We start from the raw sequence: 20,636 nt of genomic DNA on the forward strand, positions 1-20,636 counted from the left end.
CCAGAGGCTAACAATAGTGGCAAGCGCCATGGAGAAGCCTATAAATAAATCCATATTCCTCCTGTTTTCGCTCTCCCCCTGGCGCTGACCTGCTTTCCAACCAAAGCCGGGAAGCAGCACCTCCCCTGCTCCTACCTGCCAGGCACGTGACTGCGCTCCCACCCCCGCCACCAGAAGCTGTGCAAATATAGAAACCCCCGTCCGGTCCCCAGCCTTGGACTCGCACACTCTGTCAGTTATAATTACAGCTGAGCTCTCCAAAGCTGCCGTCAATCACCCCGATCCTGCCCTCTCCCCCACCCCCTTTTGCTTGCTTGTTGGCTAAAAATAGCACGTTCCAGTACAGCCGTTCACCTTGTGCCAAGCGCTCGCTCCCCGGCCATGGCACAGATGCTCTTTCTCCCTCCCGCCTCCTCCTCTCCTCGCAGCAGCTGAACACACAAGAGGAGCAAATACTCCCCATACGCTTTAGCCTCACCGGCAGCAGGAAATTTACTGACTTGGTGTCAGCAGCAGGGTAGGCACCACTTTGTAAGCAAGGTTTGCCTTGTTTGCCCATGTATCAGGTACGGTTTGGGCAAGCTTCCCAAACACGTAATGGACATGGTGGGCAGCGTTTCAAACTGGATATTGCGGGATAACCTCTGTAAATAAAGAAAGAGATGGCTTTCCTGCCCACAAAATTTATGGACTCTCAGCTGGGCATGCCAGGAGGGTGTCAGTCAGCATTAACTGATGGCCGTACTGCTTTTGAAAGCCTGGATGCCCTTGTCCCCTGGAGACTGGGCTGAGATCCATCAGACTCAGGCCACGTAACCCACCGGAGTGTCATCGGGCTGTTTCTGGATGTGGGTCACTATCATTACCGTTCAAAATAATTTACGCATTGTGAGGATGCCTACTGCAACAAGACAAAAACAAACAAAAAAGAAGTAAGCAGCCAGACACCTATGGCAAGACTTAAAAGATTCACACTGCGATTTGCAGGGGTATCACCAATTGTGTTTATACAACAAGGTAAATTTGGCTTTTGACTATAGTGGAATATATCCAGAGGTTGCTTGGTAGAGTAATTCTGGATTTCTGCTAACAAAAACCAGGATATGGCCCATAAAGTATTAAAAACTATCTGACCATACTGACAGTATCCCTGTATAAGTTATTTCTGCTTCAGATCCTACCTCACTGCTTTGGATAGACGGGCTACAAAGGAGGGTGGCAGTACTATGTCGTGGATTCTTGATATTGCAAAAGCTGTATCAAGGGGCAGGGAAGATTTCTTACTCTGCTGCCATTTGCCTTAGAACCTGAATCCTCAAAAACATGTGTGTCTTGCCTTTTAGGGCTATTTATTGTTATAAATAACAAATACCTCATAAGCCTCTGGCCTCCTCATTTCTTTTGGTACAGACCCTTCCGCCCTGGAACCTGCACCCCTGTCAGAACCCAGGAGTCTGCGGGGATTTGGCCTTACACGTTCACTGCTGCTTTTCCTTGAAATATGAGCATTTGTCACATGAGTCAGTTGGTTAATTATGAACCTTGGTGTGCTGTTAACATGTCCTGTATCATTGCAGCAGTTTTGATGAGTACATCTTAACCAGCAGAGTTAAATAGATAACTATTGTTCCAGTCATATCTGGCATGCAACGTTCTTCTGAATAATTGTTTAACGAAGATAAACTATTTTGACAGGTAGACTTGAGGCAGGTGGAATCTCTGTGGCTGCCTAATCTAACTAACAAAATACTACCTAGTTTATACTAATTATTGTTCTTGCCTATAGTTAACCTGCTGGCCACAATGCAGATTACTAATCAGTATCTTTTTATCCTTTACAACTTGGACTCTGGGATCTGAGGACAACGACCTCCAATTTTCTGTTCTCGAGCTGCTGCATTTAAAACCACAGCCCAGACTACTTCCACACAGATCAACTCAGTAGCTGGAAACCATAGCACAATGTCATCCTCAAAGTGGACTTGACACAAGACAGAAAGGGGAAAGTTGCACGTTTCATAGGCATGTTCTGCCAGGACCCCCTGGCATAATCTGAACACACAAACTTGGCCTTACATTCCCCATGGCTGTGCTGCTCTATTTGCACACCCATTTCTAGAGGCCTGTTTAAAAACGCAGCCACTATTCAGATCTCTGACTGTGAAACTCTTTGCAGAGTCAGGGCTCATCTGAGGAGCCATCGGTGCTCTCTGCACGCTCTTCCCCTTCTCATGTCCATCCCGCATGACTGTGCCTCTCTGGATTGACAAACTCTGGGCAGATCTTACCTTCTTTGGCCTTTCGTGGTGGGATACATGCTTCTCTTGAGCAGGGGATGTGGATCGACTCCTTCTTCCAGCAATGAAGGAGCTACCTCCAGAGTGACGTGAGGTCTTCTGAGGTAAGTGGGGAAGGGGAGAGGAGGTGGAGAACAGGAGCAAAAAGAGAGACAGAGAGGGAAAACAGTGTTATAGAGTCCAGCTTTCACTGTTACCGTGAGCAAAGTTACAGTAAATGGCTTGTCTACCACATGCAGGACCAAACTCTTTTTGTACCAGATGCCCAGCCTGGTTCCTAACATGGGGACCACAGCGGATAGTGGGCTTACAAACAGCATGTAGATCTCACTCCCCAAATCCTTGGTTCTTGGTGGCCTATGCACACTGGCACTTGTAAGAAGAAAGGCACAGCTGCTAAGAGACCATCCTGTAAACAACAAGATAAATGGTAGCAGCAATGTTGCTTAGACAAGCCAGTCCTCCTGAACAGCAGTGTCCAACTTTCAGTCTTGAGTGGGGCGTGGGGGTGTGTGTGGAAGGATGCCCTGTTCTCAGACTCCAGGCACTAGCAGAAGTCCTGCTGTCTATCTCAGCATCAGTAAACTTGATACAGAGCTACCCTTGTGTCAGATACTGAGGGTACCTGAAGGGCAGGGAAGGTGTCCTCCAGTTTGACTTTGAGGGGAAGCTCAAGACATCAGCCACTGTATGAGACAGCACTGATAAGCAGGAAGGAAAGTGGGAAAGGCCAGCAACAAAGGAGCCACTGAGACGTCAAGCTGTAGTGAGAGGATCGAGTTTCCTTTTTGCTGGAGGGGGGAGAGAGCAGGTATCTACTAATTATGCAGAACAGGAAAAGGGTTCCTCTCTTTCCTCTCGGTACTGTAATTAACAGGGGGAAGTCCTTTGCCCCAAATATCCCTCAAACAGTGAATGACTCCATGTCTCTTCTGAGCTGCCTCTGTCCTCAGGCAAAAGTTCTGGCTGTTCTGTGTTACACCCTCCTGCCCAGGGTGCCTGAACTACACCCCTAACTCCCTGGAGCATCAAACATCATGGCTGCTCTCCTTTCTTGGGATTTATCTTTCAGCCATACAGAGTGGGTCAGGGAAGCCAAAACAGATGGGAAGAATTCAACGCCTAGTTTTGAAAATGGGTTTAAAGATGCTATAGAAATGCAAAATATAAATTAATCTTTATTCCTAAGTGACTCTGACTGAATGGCTGAAAAGGGAAGCAGGCTGCAGACCTTGTTTATGTGTTCTTGGCATTTCTTACTGCTCTGACCGCACATGCAATCTAGGATGAAGACGATGCCTTACATGTGACAAAAAAACTCTATTGCAGGGATGAAGAAACTCACCATTTTATTGAAGTGGTACTTGCAGTAGCCACAATATTTGACGTTGTCGACTTCTAGGACTTCCTCTTCACATAAGAGGCCAGCCATCTGGGCACTGAAATACAAGCAATTAGGAGGAGGATAAAGCAAATTGTACAACCAGACCACATATCCCATCAAAGGGCAACGAATAGTTCCAGATACCCAGGCAAGGTCTTGAATTTTCCTGTTCTGTTTGGCAAATGGTACGCAAGGAGGGGGAAAAACGTTCAGACTATTTTTAATTCATATCAAGATCTTCAAAATTGTCAGTACTTTTCTACCAGATTGTCTTGCAAATTTTGTTTTTCTTAAGGGAGGCCTGGGAGACCAGTAACAATTCCAACAAAAGACAAATCACGAGCAAGGAATCCATGTAAAGCTGGGAATCTCCCTGTTCTGCTGATAGGCAATGTTCAGGCTGCGAGGGTACATGAGTATATCGGCCCTTAAAATCACATCATCTAGATGATACTTTTGCATGTGCTCTGCTGGAGAAGGAACATTCCTGGGTTGTGACTCATCTCTTCTCTTCTTGGATTCCACACAGTCTTAGGGAAATCCCCAGCCTTCATTCTCAGCAGGGAAGGCTCACTGGTAAAGCCTTCCTGGGGAAGTTCCCCTCACAAACTGAGCAACGATGAGATAGCCCTTTAAACAAAATAAACCCAGGGTGATTAGCCCAACTCCCCACACCACCCATTTGGTGCGGTCTCAAAACCGTAGCAGCAAAACCAATAGCTGGGGCTATTCTTGGGGTGATGCTGTGGGGAACTCACCAGGTGACATGGAAAGCTTGCCGGCAGCCGTGTCGGTTACAGGCCATGCATGCTCCAGAGGCTGCTTTGCTCTCCCTGCCCTGCTCTTCACATATGTAGCAGGTCTGCAAAAAAAAAAAAAAAAAGTAGTGCTCACTCAGAGAGGCAGACAAAGTGTCTCCTTCACTCTCACTGTTCACCAGGAGGCAAAGCTTTCAAGAACTCATAGCTCTGTGTCCAGTCATCTCCCTCCTGTGACAACAGCTCTGGGTTATTTCTCAGTGGCACGCACAAAACTCACGCGTCTTCTTTTTCACCCCAAATAACAACTGTGTCAGATCAAAATGTGGAGTAACCAACATGCAACTCCAAGGTGGAGATTGCTCAAGTTGCAGGGAGTTGGGGAAGAGAGAAATGGAGGACCAAAAAGTTATTTGCAGCAATAGGGATTTACTTTGTTAGTTATTTTTAAAGGAATCTGAGCACCTGGAAATTAAAAGAAATTGGACAGGAGATGTGGCAGAATAAGATGACCTCAAAAAGCCAAGGTGGGGCAAGTACACTTGGGGCAGCAGGAGAAAGAGATGGCCTTACCTTGTTGAAGCGGTCGTGGGGTACATACTGCAGGACAATTGGCTCCATGGTGAGCACGTTGGCAAACTGCACCTCTGGGATGTACAAAGCACAGACGACATGGGCCCACCCTGGGGAAGCAAACAAGACAGAGAGCGGAGATTCACATGGGGCAACCCAGAAGAGTCTTAAACTCAAACAGGGCGGCAGACAAGCACAGGAGGGAGAGAAGGAAGAGAGTGTAGGAAGGGAGCCAACTTAAGTTAGATTTGAAATACTGCTTGTTGTAACTTGGTTAGGAATAAAATGCTTTGTGGGTGAAAGATAGACAGATACCACCTCCAGATTAAATAAGAAAGCAGAGATTTCTTTGGGAAAAGAAATTTACAACGCTCATCGTTCTTAAAAGCACCCTCTCAGGACTTGAGACTCAGAGTTGAAGACCTAACCAAACCCAGGAAAAGCATCCAAGCTGTAAATGATGCTGATGGGACGGGTTTGATGTGTAGTCCCATGCCACTGGAAACAAAGCTCCATTTAGTGGCAGTTATCAACGGCTAAAGAAGGTTCTTTTTCAGCAAGCCAAGTTAGATTAAAATCTCAATCCACCAAGACACTTCCCAAATCAGATGTGTAAATTGAAATTCCATCTGGTCAGGACAGAACTGAGAAAGTTTGAAGGTCAGGAGCCTTTGGGGCCTGATCCATACCGGTATGGCTACTGCACTGGAAGGATTTAGCTAGAATTAGGATGGATTCACTTGGGCAGGCGGAACCAAATTCCATGATTACAGAATCATACAGCACTGTAAGTACTTGGGCTATATAATTCTGTACAGTGACACGATTGTAACACTTCTTGTGCCTGTCTACGCAGACCTGACCAAACCATGTAACAACATGTTTGGAAGAAGATGCTATGTTATTATAAAACAATCCCCCAACATGATACTTGTGCTACTGCACTAAGGCTCTTGGCACTTAAGACCAGCTCTAGCAGATGCTTCTACAAAATATCCTGGACTTAGGGCTTCTTCTCTAAATATGGGGTCTATCAGAATAAAGACCTCCTTGCCTAATTTAACTCTTTGTGTATTAAGGTAAGTGGCAAGTAGGTAGAAAGCCTTTCTGAAAAATAAAGTTTTGAGAAAAATTAAGTTTGATCTACACAGCCAGTAGCATCAATAGCTACAAGCTCTGACAACTGAAATCAGACTCCACAGTACTTCCCAGTGCCAGAGGCTGAGAAGCATCAACGACGAGCAGATAAGTCCTGCAGAGAAAGACATCTTTACTGTGCCCTGGTCCCTGCTCTCGGATGGGGACTCAAGGCTGAGGCTCTGTTAACCTGAGGATCACACCACCGCTGTGCAAGCGTGCAGCAAATAACTCTGCAACTTCCACATTTCTGTAAGCAATGCCAGATTGTGCACTGATTTCTGCAAGGTTAAACCCAGGAAACTGCGCATTTCAGGGGCTGTGCTTGGACACCAGCCAGAGGTCAGGCAGGTTCCCCCCCAGGGAAAGGTCTTCTCGCCGTGGAGGCTTCAGAAAGCGAAGTTTTGTAAGAAAAAGGCAGAGTGTTTTCATTCCTCTGGAGCCTCCAGCCTTCCCTTTCTGGTGACATAGGCTCAGAAATTCATTATTTTGTGCCCAGGACAGCTGCCGAGTCCCCGGAGGCCCTGCACGACATACCCGGCTCTGCGCAGAGGTACTCACCTCCGTTGTCGGTCCGTTTCAGGGCTCCATCTTTGTGGGGACACAGTTCACATCTCTTGAAATTAAGCAGAAACAACAAGTTTAATCTAACTCCCAGGGGCACAGGGCCAGAAAAGAGATGATTCATTTACAACATGGTTATGAAAGATGGGGCTGCTTTCAAAGAGAGGAAGTGGAAGAAGGGCTGAGAGCGGTTTGGGTGCAAAAAGATACTCTGACACAGCTCGATATCATCCTGTTTGATGGGGACGTATTTAAAGCCTCAGCCCAAGAGCCCCAGGGCTACAAGCGAACCTTGACGTTCACGGGGCTTTTTAAAAAAAAATTTTAGTCTTTGCAGTTGGGGAGTAAAACTGAAAACCATGACTCAGAGAGCAGAAGGCAAATAAAAAGAAGCCATTATCTATCTTTGCCTCTTTCCTTCCTTCCTTCTCTCTTTTTCTTGCGGTATTTTTTCCAGTCTCATTAGAGGCGGGTGAGGCTGTCGTGACATTTTTGCTGGCGGGGTGTGGGGGCCATGGCGAGCCCAGCCCCAATGGCTGGGACTGGTGGGTGGGCACCCTGCTTCCCCCCAAGTCCGGCTCCAGGGAGGGCTGAGGCGGGATGGGGAGGGCGTGAGGGAGGCGTCGGCACCGGAGACTCCTTGCCACCTGCGAGGGTGGAGGAAGCTCCCTCAGCGCTGCCATGCCGGGTGGGAGGCTGCAGGCCCGGCGCCATGACAGGCTGTGAGGGACGGGAGCGACTCTGCACCCCTCTCCATGCCCAGTCACTAATGGCTGCTTTGGGGGAGAACCGTGAGGGGGAGATATGCCATCTCCTGCACCGGGGGCCAGCAGCCACGGGGCGGTTGGAGATGAGCCCCCTCCTCTTGGGAGATGTCCCCTCACGCCAGGCCCCCAGGGCAGGGAGGCCTCCAAGGCCAGCAGCGGCCCCAAACCCACCGAAGGGTCTCCCTCATGGCCAGGGTGGGGACAGGCCTCACCCCCCGGCCACGCACACCCGGTGAGGGGATGAGGAGGGTCCAGCCAGGCAGGATGCCGAGAGCCAGGGAAACCCAGCGCCATGGCCCTGGGCACCATTCCTCACCTCACAGCGGACGCCGAGGCCCTGCACTCATTCTTCTTCCCTCACTAGTTTCAGCCCTGCCCGGCTGACATCGGCCTCCACATCGGCTGATGGCTACGTGAGGGCTGTCCCCCGGCCATAACGCTCTTTTGAAGCGTTGGTGGGAGGTAGGGTGGTTTCGGGGCGCGTTGCCATGCATGGGGGAACACGCTCCCGGCCCTGAGGGCTCCTCCCAGTCTGAGCCACCCGAAAATGGTCACTGCCTTCTCATGGCATCAGTCAGGGAAAATTTCTATGTGCTTTTTGTTTTGTTTGACTTTATAAAAGGCCTGAAAACTTGCAAGGTGCAACCCTTTTCCTTCCCTAGTGGAAACGTCTAACTTGTTAAAAAAAACAAAACAAAACAAAAAACAAAAAAAGCCCCTGTTTTTCTGTGAAAAAATGTGCTTCATCAGAAAGTTTTGAAATGAGGAGCCTGGTGTCAAAGCGAGACGGCGGGCTGTGCCGCTATGAGTGTGTGGGACCTGGCACTCTCGCCTGCCTGCGCTTCGCTGTGATCGCTCGGCTCTGGCGAGCACAACGGGGCAGGTTCAACGCCCCGAAAAACACCGAGGTATCGAGCAATAACTGGCCGCGAGCAAAAGCCTCTGCCACCGAGTAGTCCCCGAGGACATTCCACAAAGCTGGTTTTCCGCAAGCAAGCTCAAGATTTCCTCTGCTGAAGTTTCACCTCCTGGACAGACGGGCACAATAAATAGGATTGCAGTGCTGTGGGCGGCAGGGAGGCTCAGCCCGACCCGCCAACGCTTTTGTGGGAGTCAAGCGTGTGGGGCTGTCAAAGAGGGACCTTTGGCAAACACGAGATCCCTGTGATAACGTATGAGTACGAGGCGAGGGGACAAAGACCAGCGGTGTCGTCGGCAGCCCGTCTTGCTTTCCCTGCAACTTAGTTTGCAATACGGATGGATGACCGCAGGAGCTGTTTCTCACTGCTCCTGGTTAGGTCCGGGCTGCCAGAGGGCTGGAGAGCTGCTCTCACAATTACTATGGAAAGCCCGGCAAAGCCAAGACAGAAAAAGAACTGGGTTAACTGAGACACTGTAATAAGAAATTTGCACTTGAAAAGGCCCCTCCGCTCTTCCCTCCACCCCTCAGATCAAAGCGGCTCTCCCACCATGCGATTAGCAAAGCTCTGATTGTAACAAGAGGGGTTAACAGCTCCATCGGCCCCACACAAGACTTTTAATAGCCCTGCCTCGAAATGACAGCTAAAGCTTCACATGATCCCTCACATGAGTGCCCTCTGGCCATTGCAGCTCACCGGGCTTCCTAGACAATTTGATTACAAAGTGGATGGGCTTTCAGTTGCTTACTGTAAGCACAATAGCGTCCACAGCATCCTTTAGGGACCTGAGCATCTGAGGAGGGGTTATGAGCAGGGATTAGCGGTACCTCTTCCTTTTATTCAACCTGCATAGGCCAAGGCAGTCTCCGGGGTTTTTATTTCAACTCTGGGAAAAGAGCAGAGCTTGGTTGATTTGAACCAGGTTGTGATGGGTAAGGTTAGAGCTCCTGACCCCCTGGGGCTTCTAACTCCGGGATCTACCACCAAGCGACTACGCCTGCCGACACAAGTTAGGGCTCCCGAGCTCTCTTTCCAAAGCTGAAGAGGGGATGGAGTCCATCTCTGCAAAGGAGCGACACAGAAATCAAGAGACCTACATTTCAAAAAACTCACTAAGGAGTGCAATATTCTCCATGCTTCCGTATCTCACTGTCAAAGCAGAAGTATTAATACTTAGCTAATAAATACGTTTGTTAGGGACAAAGCTTGTAAACCGCTTTAAGATTCTTCTGTGGAGGCCGGTGTGGGAAGAAAAACATTGTTGTTTTTCAAAGGAGTTTGCTGCCACACAGTCATTATGAAAGACACACAAATATCAATTCACCCCGCTGCTGCTGTCAGGGCATTTCAGCGCTCGCACAGCAGCAGCTCTCGTTCAAGAGGCTCAGGGCAGTGTCTGCGGGCTGGCAATGCCCCTTCTACAGCTGGAGAAAGGCAGGCGCAGAGAGGTGCAGTGAAACCCAAGGGCAGCGGAAGAGCCACACCCTCCAGCCTCGCTGGACCACGCAGCACAAATTCAAAGTGTTTTAGTACGAGAGCCGTGCACGGATCTCCTAAGACCTGACTCATTTCCCTTACTCTGATCATGCTGTTCTCTACATCAAAGAACTAGATTCTTTTAAAGTATTTACCCATCTGCGTGTCTGTTGCTATGACTGCTGGTGTTTAACTGAAAAGGTGAGGGATTTAGATAGGAAAGCATCCCCTGCTCTGCTTCGGAAGGAAGATTATCACTGTTCAGTTATTATAGTAGCAGGGCTGAATGCCACAGGACTGAATGGCATGACTGAAGCCCACCACGCATTGTCTAACAGATTTCACCGCGGATGAGTTAAATAAGGAGCCACCTGCGGGGGTATTGTTTTCTTGATACCTCGGAGGCAGTTTGAAGTGTATAATGTGCGAGTGAAAAGTTACAGTCCTTGCAATGGGCACAGGTGAGGAGGACTTGTGTGGACATGTATTACTACAGCCATTACTACAGCTTACACCGAATTGTAGCTAACGCTGAAGAGCTCCTCTCTGCCTACACGGTTGGGAGAGCGGGGGGAAGGAGGCCCATGAAATCCAAATTCCTTTCTTTGCTATGAAACTATCTGCAGGATGTAAAACCATTCAAAGACACATTTGATCTTCTTTACTGCAGCGCACATAAAAGCAGCATCCTACAATGGGAAAAGAGCTCAGGTCTGAAAGTCTGGTCTTGTTTACACTCCCGCTTCCAATGAGGAATGAGTTAATGCAATGTAGAAAGCATGGTACAGATACCTAATTCCCCCATCCACTCATCTTTGCCAAGTTCTTTGCCCATCTGTGAAACAGATTAAACTTTTGTACTGCAGCAAGCAGAGAGCCCAGCTGAGCTGGAGCACGCTGTTTGCTCAGGCCTGCACAGATCCGCACATTCAGAGGTCACCTACATCAGCTTCGCTAGGTGTGTACTTCAGACAAGACTTAGCTAAACCCGTTCAGAAGGCAGCGCAGGCATTAATAAACGTTGTTTGTGCTGACTAAGGCCTTCTGTATTTAAGGAAAGCCAAAGCTGAACGTAAATCCATCTTTAAGGAAGCGAAGGAGGGAAGCTATCTTGGATTTACTGTATGGCAAAAGCAGCATCCATGGCAGAACACGTTAAAGATCTACAGCCCGGCGCCTCAGCAGTTGGTTGGTGCAGCCATATCTGATAAGGGCTCACATGGGAAGTTAGAGCTGGTGTGCTATAAACTCACAGCCTAGTTTACTGCGCAAATAACTTTGCCACATAGACGGACCTAAGAGGCAGTCCTGACCTGATTGTTTCCACTTTCCTGGCTCACCGGGAAATGCCAGAATTAATTAAGAACATTTGTAAAGTGTTCTGTACTGCTAAATTGCTGCTTAGACAGAAACTAAACCCTGATCCAGCTTCCTGTCATTTTCTCTGCTGTTTTACAAACTCAGAAGACTTTCTGCAGGAGACTGTTGCTGCGAGATATGAATGCCAATCCGTCCTGTCAGTCAGTACGGTAACTCCGACAGTATAGCAGCATCTCAGGTGATGCCAACTTCCTCCACTCCAAAACTTCCTGAGGAGTTGAATCGAAAAAGCAGCAGGGAAACCACCTTTTAGAAGAATGCCATTATTTTTTAGAAGATTGAGGTCTCTAGACTCAAAAATTTCATCATTGATAACTTGCTTAAAAGCACCTCTGTGATTTTCATCACAATGGCATTGTATAAAATTGTTTGATACAATTATCCCTATTGTATAAGCAAGCTATAGCAGGTTACAGGCAGAGCTGGGATTACAATCGCAGTAGTGCTGAAACGCCAGGCTCCATCCCTTCTGCCAGTGGACCACGCTGCTTCCAGCAGGGACACGAAGGGCATCGAACGAACATTGAGTTTAAGTACAAGCGTGCTTTGTACTCACCACCCTGGCGGCTCTCTCTTGAGATTCACATTTCCGACAGAACCAGGGTCCGGTAGGAACCTGGACAATTCCATAGCAAGCTGGAAGAAAAGCGAAGAGAGTTCATGAGACCATCTTTAAATCGACTGTTGCAGTTCTCAGGTGTACATAAAAGTTTGCCAGAGCTGTTATCAGTCAGAGATGGGTGACAAAACCAGAAATTACATCTACGCAGCATTTTATTCCCCTTTCTAGTTTCCATATCCAGCAACAGCAGACAGCCTTTTGCAAGAGGTCCGGTGTTATACATTTATTCAAGTTTTCAAATAAGCTCATGCCCAGTATGAGAAATTCCTGTGAAAATCTGGCCTAAGTGGGAAGGGAGTGCTTCATAAACTGTGTCTAATTCTGGTCTAGCAAACACAAATGGAGCAATTTCTTACCCCTTAACTTTTCAACTGTCACTAGTGATCTAAATATAAAATTATGACATGGATACCTATGAAGCACCTTAACCATAATTAGGACCAAGACAAAATCTCAGCATCATGAAGGAAATCATCTCAGTGAGAATTCAGACAGACACCAGGTGGAACTCCCATTTATCCTGCACGCCCTCAAGTCTGTAAGTCCCATCCAGCGGCAGCCTTTCGCAGCATGCTTCCGAGATCACTGAATCCAGGCTTTTTAGGACTACTCCTGAGAACGGGTTCTGCATTAATACAAGCCTCCAGCTGATAACGCATCAAAATTGGTGTTCTTATCTAGCTATACCATGCGTTCCTCTTGCTTTCTACATCACTACTGATGTTCTCAGGGTCTCCCTCTGCAAGCTGCAGCTCCCACTTCTTTAAAATTAGCTCCCTTCTCTGATGGGGCAATGTTGCCTGAAGACTGTTCGCCTTCTTCGGTGACCTCCTCCCTCTAACCGTCCACGGATGGTCTTTGCGAGTCCCGAAGGAAGCATTTCTGGCCCTGAAAGGGCTCTTAGCCACCACGCAGGTGGGTTAAAAGCAACAGAGGCTGGTACAGATAGCGATAAGAAGTAAGGCTATGCATCTCAGACGAGGGTATAGGAGTCTCCTAGGAAAGAACAAATTATATCTTCCTTATTCCAACTTCAAATGCGAGCTGGCGGTTGGAATGGAATCCCAGTCACTTGAGACATTTGAAACTAGGTTGGACAAAGCATCTGAAAATATCCTGCTGGAAGCAATCCTGTGATGTTCCCTGGGGGATGGACCAGACACGACCCGCAATAGGTTCTCTCCATCTCTCTAATGGTTATTTTTCCACATCAGCCAGGAAAACGAACGCAATTGTAGAGTTAAACCGAAAGAGCTGACTGCAAGATGAGCCAAGGCATACACATAAGAAAATAGAAACTACATGAAAGCAATGACAGAGGAGCCTGCCTTGGGTCCATCTTTAGCAGTGGGCTTAGGGCCAAAAGCAAGCACTCAGCTGGAGCCAGTGCGAGCTTCTGTGCCCGCTGCTTCAAAAAGGAAGAAAACAAGGAAGAAAACAAGGAACAATGCAGAACACAAGTAAGGCAGAGTCGAAAATATGATTTGCAAATGATCTGTAAATTCCAATCAGATGTTTTTGTTAACATTTTTAATTTTTTACTGGAAAGATAAGACTTCTAACCATTGTCACAGAAATGGTACTGATATTTTTAAGAATCAGCCCTAATGTGTAGCTACAATACAAGTTTAAAAAAAAATACAGGGTTCTTTATTTAAATGTACAATCATTTCAAAAGGTAACTTTGGTTTTGCGGATATTCAAGCAGTACAAAGAGATACCAAACCCAGGGTGTGATTGCACGGAATGAGACTAGATGACCCAGATGATCCCCTACAGTGGTTTGTTTCTATTTGGTATCTACCAAAACACCACACTACTGCGAGGTTTATGAGCAGGCTTTAAAAAGAGGGTTGAAGAACATCCACTACCCACTGCTACGCTCCTTATGAATTATTATATCCTGAAGGACTCTTACAAGACCTAAAAAGACAGTTGTTTTCCAAACGCACAAGCGGTGCCCTCTCTGAGACTTTTTGAACGTGGTCCAACTCTACCAAAACAACGCGACGCGCCCGCTTCCCCGCCGCTGCAGCAAACGGCAAACATGGCCAGTCTCCGTACCTGTGTGGGCCTAGAAACAAGACACCCGAAAAGAATAAAAGCATTGCACGTTGGAAACTGTTCTTGCACATTTGAAACTGTTCTGCCACATTTGAAATTGTTCTTGCCAGCAAACAAAAGCGTTTATATTAATCTTGGGAGTGGGCATAAGGATGCCAATGCCCTTCATCTCCCTCCAAAAAAGAGAGCGATGAAGAAACCCATTCTCTAGCATGTGGTTTGATAAATAACGGGAAGAATAGAAGACTTACACCAGCAAAATTAAAACAGAAAGAAGCGTCCTTCCAGAGAGACCCTCGTCCTGCCGGGTCACTCGGAGGCACCCTGGAGAGGCTGCCCGATGACAGGAGACACCCAAGCATCGCCTCCGAACGCAGAGAAATCCCCTGCGAGCTTCACTTCCTCCTTTTAACTCCCCTTCAGTCACCTAGGTTGTAAGCCACTTCTTACTCAAGCCGCGAGCACGGATACACCAAACGTACGAAAAGCAAAAGCAAGCCCAACCTACAGACCCAGAGACCTGCGCCTGACAGGCGGGCAGAGGCAGAGGCAGAGCAGGACACATTCCCAGCTGGAGACAGGAGCGTGCATCAAAGACACCGAGGGAGAGATTATACAGGAAGAGGCTGGAGATGTGCTGGTAGATGGATAGGATAATAATAGATGGAAAAACAGACATGCCAGATGAGACCAGAAACCTCCGTGTTATTCAAAACAAACCAACCAGGATAATCACCATGCCTTTCTGCTGGATTGGAACGAAAGCAAATACATTTTTTTTTTTTTAATTTTTTTTTTGTTCGCAGACCTGAGGACAAACTTTCCAGCCCGATACCGTGTGTTAGGGGCGTGCTCCAAGTCATTTAAAATGCAAATAGCCCGTATCTCTGGGAGGAGAAGGGCTGCCTTCCTCCCTGCCCTTGGAGGAGGCAGCTCCGGGCCCCGCGGCCGCCCCCGGGGGGTTACCCGGGGCCATGTGCGGCAGCGGGCCGAGGCCAGGGCACCGGACCCCCGGGGCGGCCGCGGCTCTTCCCAGCCCGGCGCTGCCCTCCTCCCGGCCCGGGGCTCGGCAGCCCGCCCTTCCCGGGGCACCGGGGGGGGACACACGGGGACCCAGCTCCGCCGCCCCGGGCGATCCCCCCCCCTCCCCGCGGAAGGAAGCGGCCGTCGGTCCCTGCCGGCTCCCGGTAACGAGCACCCCCGAGCCCCGGGAGGTGCGTGCCCCCCCCCCCCCCCGGGGGCGCAGCTGATGGCCAACTCCGCTCCCCCCCTCGCCCCCGGCACACCGCGCTCCCCCCCCCCGGGCTCCTCCGCCGAGCCAGGCCAGCGGCGACACCGTTATTTTGAACAATAGGGATAAAACAAAGCCCCCCCCCGCCGCCCCCGCACACCCCCCCCGGCCTCCCCGGGGCGCCCGGCGGGGGAGGCGGCGGCGGCGGCGCCCCGGCCCCGCGCTGCCCCGGTGCTGGCGGCGGGGCCGGGCCGGTGGCTTACCTTGGTGCACCGCCACATTGCAGCCGTGCCCGTCGCAGTACACCAGCGGGTTCTCCGCCCAGCCCCGCTCATCAGAACAGACACAGCAGCCTCCCACCATCTCCTTCATACTTCCATGAGGGTTTCCTTCCCCCCCCCCCCGCCTCCCTCTACGCACACACTCCTCCCTCCCTCCCTCCCTCCTCCTCCTCCTCCTCCTCCTCCTCCTCCTCTCCTCTCCTCTCCTCCTCCTCCTCCTCCTCCGCGCTCCCCCCTCCCCGCTCGCAGCCTGCCTTTCACACGGCCGCCCCGCGAGGGGCGCGGGGTGCCCGACCCCCCGTGACGGCGGCGCGGAGCCGGGCGGTGCTCGGGGGGGGGGACCCGGGGGCGGCGCGCCCCCGCCCCGCGCCCGCCCGCGCCCCGCACGCTCGCCCCGCTCCCATGCACACGCACGGACACACAGACACACACAGACACACAGACACACACACACAGACACACGCACAACCCCCCCCCACACCCCCCCTCCTCGCCTATACAATCATGGCTGCGCCGCCCGCATGCTCCTGTAAAATTTGAGGTTCAGGGATTGCAGGCTGGCTGGGTCGGGTGCATTTCTCCGCGTGCCTCTGTGCGTGTGAGATTAATTGGGGTTTTTTTACCACTCCCCCCCCCCGCCTCCGGCCGCTTTATGTCGCTTCTTTCTTTATGTTTTTGTTCCATCCTCTTCCTCCCCCCCCCTCCCCCCCCGCCTCCCCTCTCCCAAGCAAACCAAGCAGGAATCCGAGTGTGCACCCGTGTGTGCAAACCGCTGGATGCGTGCCCGAGCCAGTCAACATGGATCGCTCCGGAGTGATGAGTTGGGACCGTTCCGCAAATCCTATTATCTCTGCAATTCCTCTCTGACAGATCGGGGCTCCGCGAGCGCCACCGCCTGTCCTGCTCTCGGAGGCTCCTTCTGGAGGAGTTTTTAACCCGTTGGCACCTGTTTTGTTATCTTTGCATGGAGGGAGAAAAATGCCCCCCTTGGAGGTTTATGCCCGGCAGGACAATCAGCGTCAGAAATCAGCTGGAAACAAGTAAAAAGAAATAATCCTAAAGTATAGTGACTAATCCTGTATGGCATTGGACTTGCAGGTCCCATCAATCCACCCAGTATCATGAGACTCCTGGTATATCATGAGAAACAGCCCTTGCCTTGGACGCGTCATCCAGAACAGACAAGGAGAAACGAGGAAAACCCCAAGCACAGAGCACAAAAATAATTAAATCTTAGAAAAGAAGCCTAGGAGGAACCCAAAGAATTCAGGTAACGTGTTCCTACGGCTCCAGCTCTACCTGAAATCATCTGCCTGAGGACACAGAGCAGCTCCAAGGGAAGAGAGCCCAGGTCTCATGACCTCCGGTGTAGGTCCTTACCCAGGGACCACGCTGCCCTCATGAATAAAAGGAAGAGCCTGATGCCAGACGGGGCAAAGAAAGTAGAAAACGTGACAGTGAAGCATTTTTTGCCTGCATTGATAAAGAAAAATATGTCCTCTCAAGCTGCTATACTGTATAGTTCTGTTATAGGAGGGCTTTTTGTAGGGCTGATGGAGGAACGCTATACAGGAACTTCAATAAAAAGGTGCATCTAAAGGTGCCTGCTTTGCGTTACTACTTTTCAATTCTGTTCCTGTACATCCTTGGCGTTTTAAAAAACAAGTGTTGTAAATTAGATCAAAAGGAGAGTGTTGTATCTTGCTTGGGAAATGTATGGCGTTCATGGAATCACTGAGCTCCCTGAAATCTTTTTTCCCTGTTGTTTGTGGGTTGTGAGTGCTGAAGAGAGATGGTCGTGGTAGTGAAGGAAACATCAAGAAAAAAAAATATCAAAAGCTGTTCTCTCTGCTTCCAGGAGTAGGCACTTAAAATTGTTTTCAGATGCTGGCGTGTACATGAGTAGCCAGGAGGTCGTATCTTTACTCGAAAGCCAGTCTTCAAAGCCGCCAATGTTTCTGCAGAGAGCTGCCCTCCCTGGAACACAACCTCCGCAGTTCTGCTCTCCTGCCTGCAAGCGCATCGCTGCAGTGACTCCACGGGAACTATTCCTGATTTACAGCACCTTAAATAAGCCCAGAAACAGCATCAACGTCTCTTAGACTGGCCACCCTCTTCTTGCTCAAAGCGTTTCCCTTGCCACAGGTAGTCTTTGAGAGGTCGGCATATCCCATCATATAGTTTCTTTACAAAAAAAAAAAAAAACAACCCTTCTCATCAGAGAGCAGAGAGGAAAGCCATTCCAACAGCCCTCGTAATCAGCGGGCTCGCATCCTTTCTGCTGCACCTGTTCAAGCGTTACATCAAGGGGCTGGAAGGCAGACGGCTCCCTGAGAAGCTGCCTGCTGGGTTGCTGTCTTCCTTTTATTACATTCCTTTGAGAGTCACAGGGGCAGACAATCCGTTCACCACATTGCTGGAAATTCACTCAGCCTTAGCTCACTTTTCTGGGAGGGTTTCCCCTCCTCTCCCCCTCTTTTTTTTTTTTTTTTTTCCTTTTATCTATTGTGTTGTGAACTTGTTTAAAAGAAAAGGGGGAAAAAATCTGGCTGGTTGCCTTTGTAACCTGAAGGAGATCCTTGCGGTTTAAGATTGTCTTAGACTACAGGACAAAATGCTAAACATCCGCCATCCCCTGACCGTCTTGGTTCCAGTTGGCCATGCTAGCAGACACTTGGACTTGAACTGCAAATTTGCCTTTAGGGGATTAAGTTCCAATTTACATAACTAATCCCTGTGGTGAGGAAAGGCTGGGCCGGAGAGGAAAGGGCACGACGGTTTCTTGAGAAAAATTTAGGGGAAAGTTACAACTGTGAAAACTGAGACATGGAGATATTTAACGTATCTTGTTCATTTGCTATTTTATCAGTCGGTGTTTTTAAAATGTGGCCGTATGCAGGAAGCAGGCAAAATTAAAGTGATCTGTACTGACTCATGGGAACCACTGTCCTTGTGTATCTCAGTCCTAACTGCAGACCTCAGTCACAGAAGCTGTTGCTAAACTTAGGCGTTTACTGCTATATGTAGACAACTGCGGATAAAGGCACTGGCTTCTCCACAGGCTCGTACATCATGAACAGCGCTGTTAGCCTTGTCTCTGTCTGCAGAGTCTTTGTTATAGATGATCTTTCATTTTCAGGGGGATCCTTTGCATTTACTTGATCAGTATTTAAAAATAACGTAAACTTAGTTATCACCTCAGTGCCTGACATGGAAATTCTTGAGGTATAATAAATAAAATACTCTTACTAGGGTGTAAGGCCGTATCATTGCATTTTCCAGATTATTTGTAATTCAGCTATTTTATCTATAAAATACATACATCCTATGTTAAAGAAAAGAACAAAAAAAAAGCAAGAAAATTTATCTTTCTTATGATAACTCCACCTGCTCTTAGGAAATGTAAAGACTGATCTATACTAGAGAAGCGCTTATGGCCTAGCTTACACAAAGGGTCGATGCAAGGAAACACCGGGATGTACATACTTAATGGCTTGCAGTGATAGATTGCCTCTCTGCGCAGTATCCCAGCCTTTTCCAACAGCTTCTCCTGGGAATGAAGACTCTTCCTTCCTTCATTTATGGGGAAATTGTCACTTGAGATTATCGTGAGTAAGGACGGTAATTGATCCGGGTCCAAGGAGGGCTAGAACCTGCCTATTTGTGGGCAGGCAAATCTGTGCCCCTGCTTAACGAACCTGTTTGCTCTATCAGATTTTATCTTATTCCTCTTGGGCAGGTTGGAGGAAGAGGGAATTGTGCAGATAAGAGTAGTAATCTTCGCTAGGCAGCCAGATTCCTTCGAGTCACTAGCAAGAACTGCTACTTTAAAATATAAATCTCTCAGTTGGAACTGCGGGATCAGTTCCACAGATAGCAGCAGCGAAGCCTTACCCTCTGTTAGCAGCAGCCACCAGGGAGAACATGACATGATCAGAGAACTCTCCAAACCATATCTCTTTTAAAAAGTTTTCTCGTTTTAGACCAAACTTTTAATCCTTCTCACCCATGCATATAGGTTTAGCTCCTTCATCTCTCTGTAAATGCTTACTAGCACGGCAAGAAGACTACACACGTTATTTATACACATTATTTAAACAAAATAATTTAGTTTGGCTTTAAAGCTTCGTGTGGGATGTTTTTCTCTGTATCCTTTTTTTTAGATACCACAGTGTCTCAAATCATCAGGAAAGGTTATGCTAGTTGTCAAATTTCAAGGCCGACAAGTGTCCTTCCTTGGAGAGGTAAATAATCTATGGCAGTAAATAAGGTAAATAAATCTGGAAAGATGGGCTCCAGCTCTGCCTCTGACCTCTTGCCAGACTTCAGGTAAATTATTTTGCTTTTCCCTTCTTCTCTGTTTGGATTATTAGACCTTCGAGGAGGGAACGCCGTCTGATCACACCTTCTGCACTATTTCAGGATCTGTAGGGTCTTGATGGTACTCAGAGTCTCTGCGAGTTCCACCATCATAATTAATAGTAATTGTCATAGGAACAAAGATGAGAATGATGGTAATGATGGTGACAAGTCATCAGATGGGATTCAGTGGTATACACAGAACTTTACCCAAATTGATTTCTTTGCCTCTCCCCCATGTAATGCTGCTAACTGGGTAGTTCTGGAGTTTTGCTGCCTTTGCAGTGGGTTTATAAAGGGCATAAACTTTTTCCCTTTCTCTCCACCAAAAATTGATTTTATTATCTAGCAACAAAGGTCCATATTCACAGGCCGGTAGGGACAAGGGGGTCAATATCTCAGTATTTCTCTACACCATAGAAGGGGAAATCTCAATTGCAATCAGTCAGCACTGTGGTGCATAGTTTCCTACAGTATATAGGGCCTCTTAACTCTCTTTTCCCATCGTCCGACAAGGAAAAATCCCACTGAGGCCTGCGAAGGCTTCTGGTACCCTGCAGGACTGAAAGCGGGGAGTCTGGACTGCGACCTGCAAAGGCAAAGTCTCTGTTTAAACAGGAGCTTCGGCTGCCTCCGCAGCGTGTCCATCCCAAGGGAGAGAAAGCGAGACCTTTGCCCTGCTCTTCATTAACCACACCTACCAAAAAACCCCATGCTTTTCGTCCCTTTTCTGCCCTGCTCATATCCTCACAAAAAGCATTTCATCAAGGGATCTTTTCTTAAGAAACAACTCCATTTAGTGAAGATATTTGTGGAAGAAAAA

General features: G+C 48.6%; 1 protein-coding gene across 6 annotated transcripts in view; it reads right to left on the minus strand.

Annotated features, from left to right (window-relative positions):
• Positions 1–16,276, minus strand: part of MLLT6 (MLLT6, PHD finger containing) — a 48,118-nt gene extending 31,842 nt beyond the window's left edge. For 4 of the 6 annotated variants that reach the window (XR_012778639.1, XM_075523168.1, XM_075523166.1 and 1 more), the window contains exons 1-7: positions 15,437–15,579; positions 11,813–11,892; positions 6,711–6,765; positions 5,013–5,122; positions 4,440–4,543; positions 3,643–3,736; positions 2,289–2,396 (exon numbers count right to left, since the gene is read on the minus strand). Coding sequence is in view for 5 of the 6 variants with exons in the window: in XM_075523168.1 (XP_075379283.1) it covers positions 2,289–2,396; positions 3,643–3,736; positions 4,440–4,543; positions 5,013–5,122; positions 6,711–6,765; positions 11,813–11,892; positions 15,437–15,545 (660 nt within the window). In the remaining variant the exon portion in view is untranslated. Of the gene's footprint in view, positions 1–2,288; positions 2,397–3,642; positions 3,737–4,439; positions 4,544–5,012; positions 5,123–6,710; positions 6,766–11,812; positions 11,893–15,436; positions 15,580–16,187 lie in introns of those variants that run through there. The other 2 variants (XM_075523169.1, XM_075523167.1) reach the window with 2 other exon arrangements.
• Positions 16,277–20,636: the final 4,360 nt, after the last annotated feature.

This window comes from Mycteria americana, chromosome 22, assembly GCF_035582795.1.
Source record: "Mycteria americana isolate JAX WOST 10 ecotype Jacksonville Zoo and Gardens chromosome 22, USCA_MyAme_1.0, whole genome shotgun sequence".
Classification (NCBI taxonomy): Eukaryota; Metazoa; Chordata; class Aves; order Ciconiiformes; family Ciconiidae; genus Mycteria; species Mycteria americana.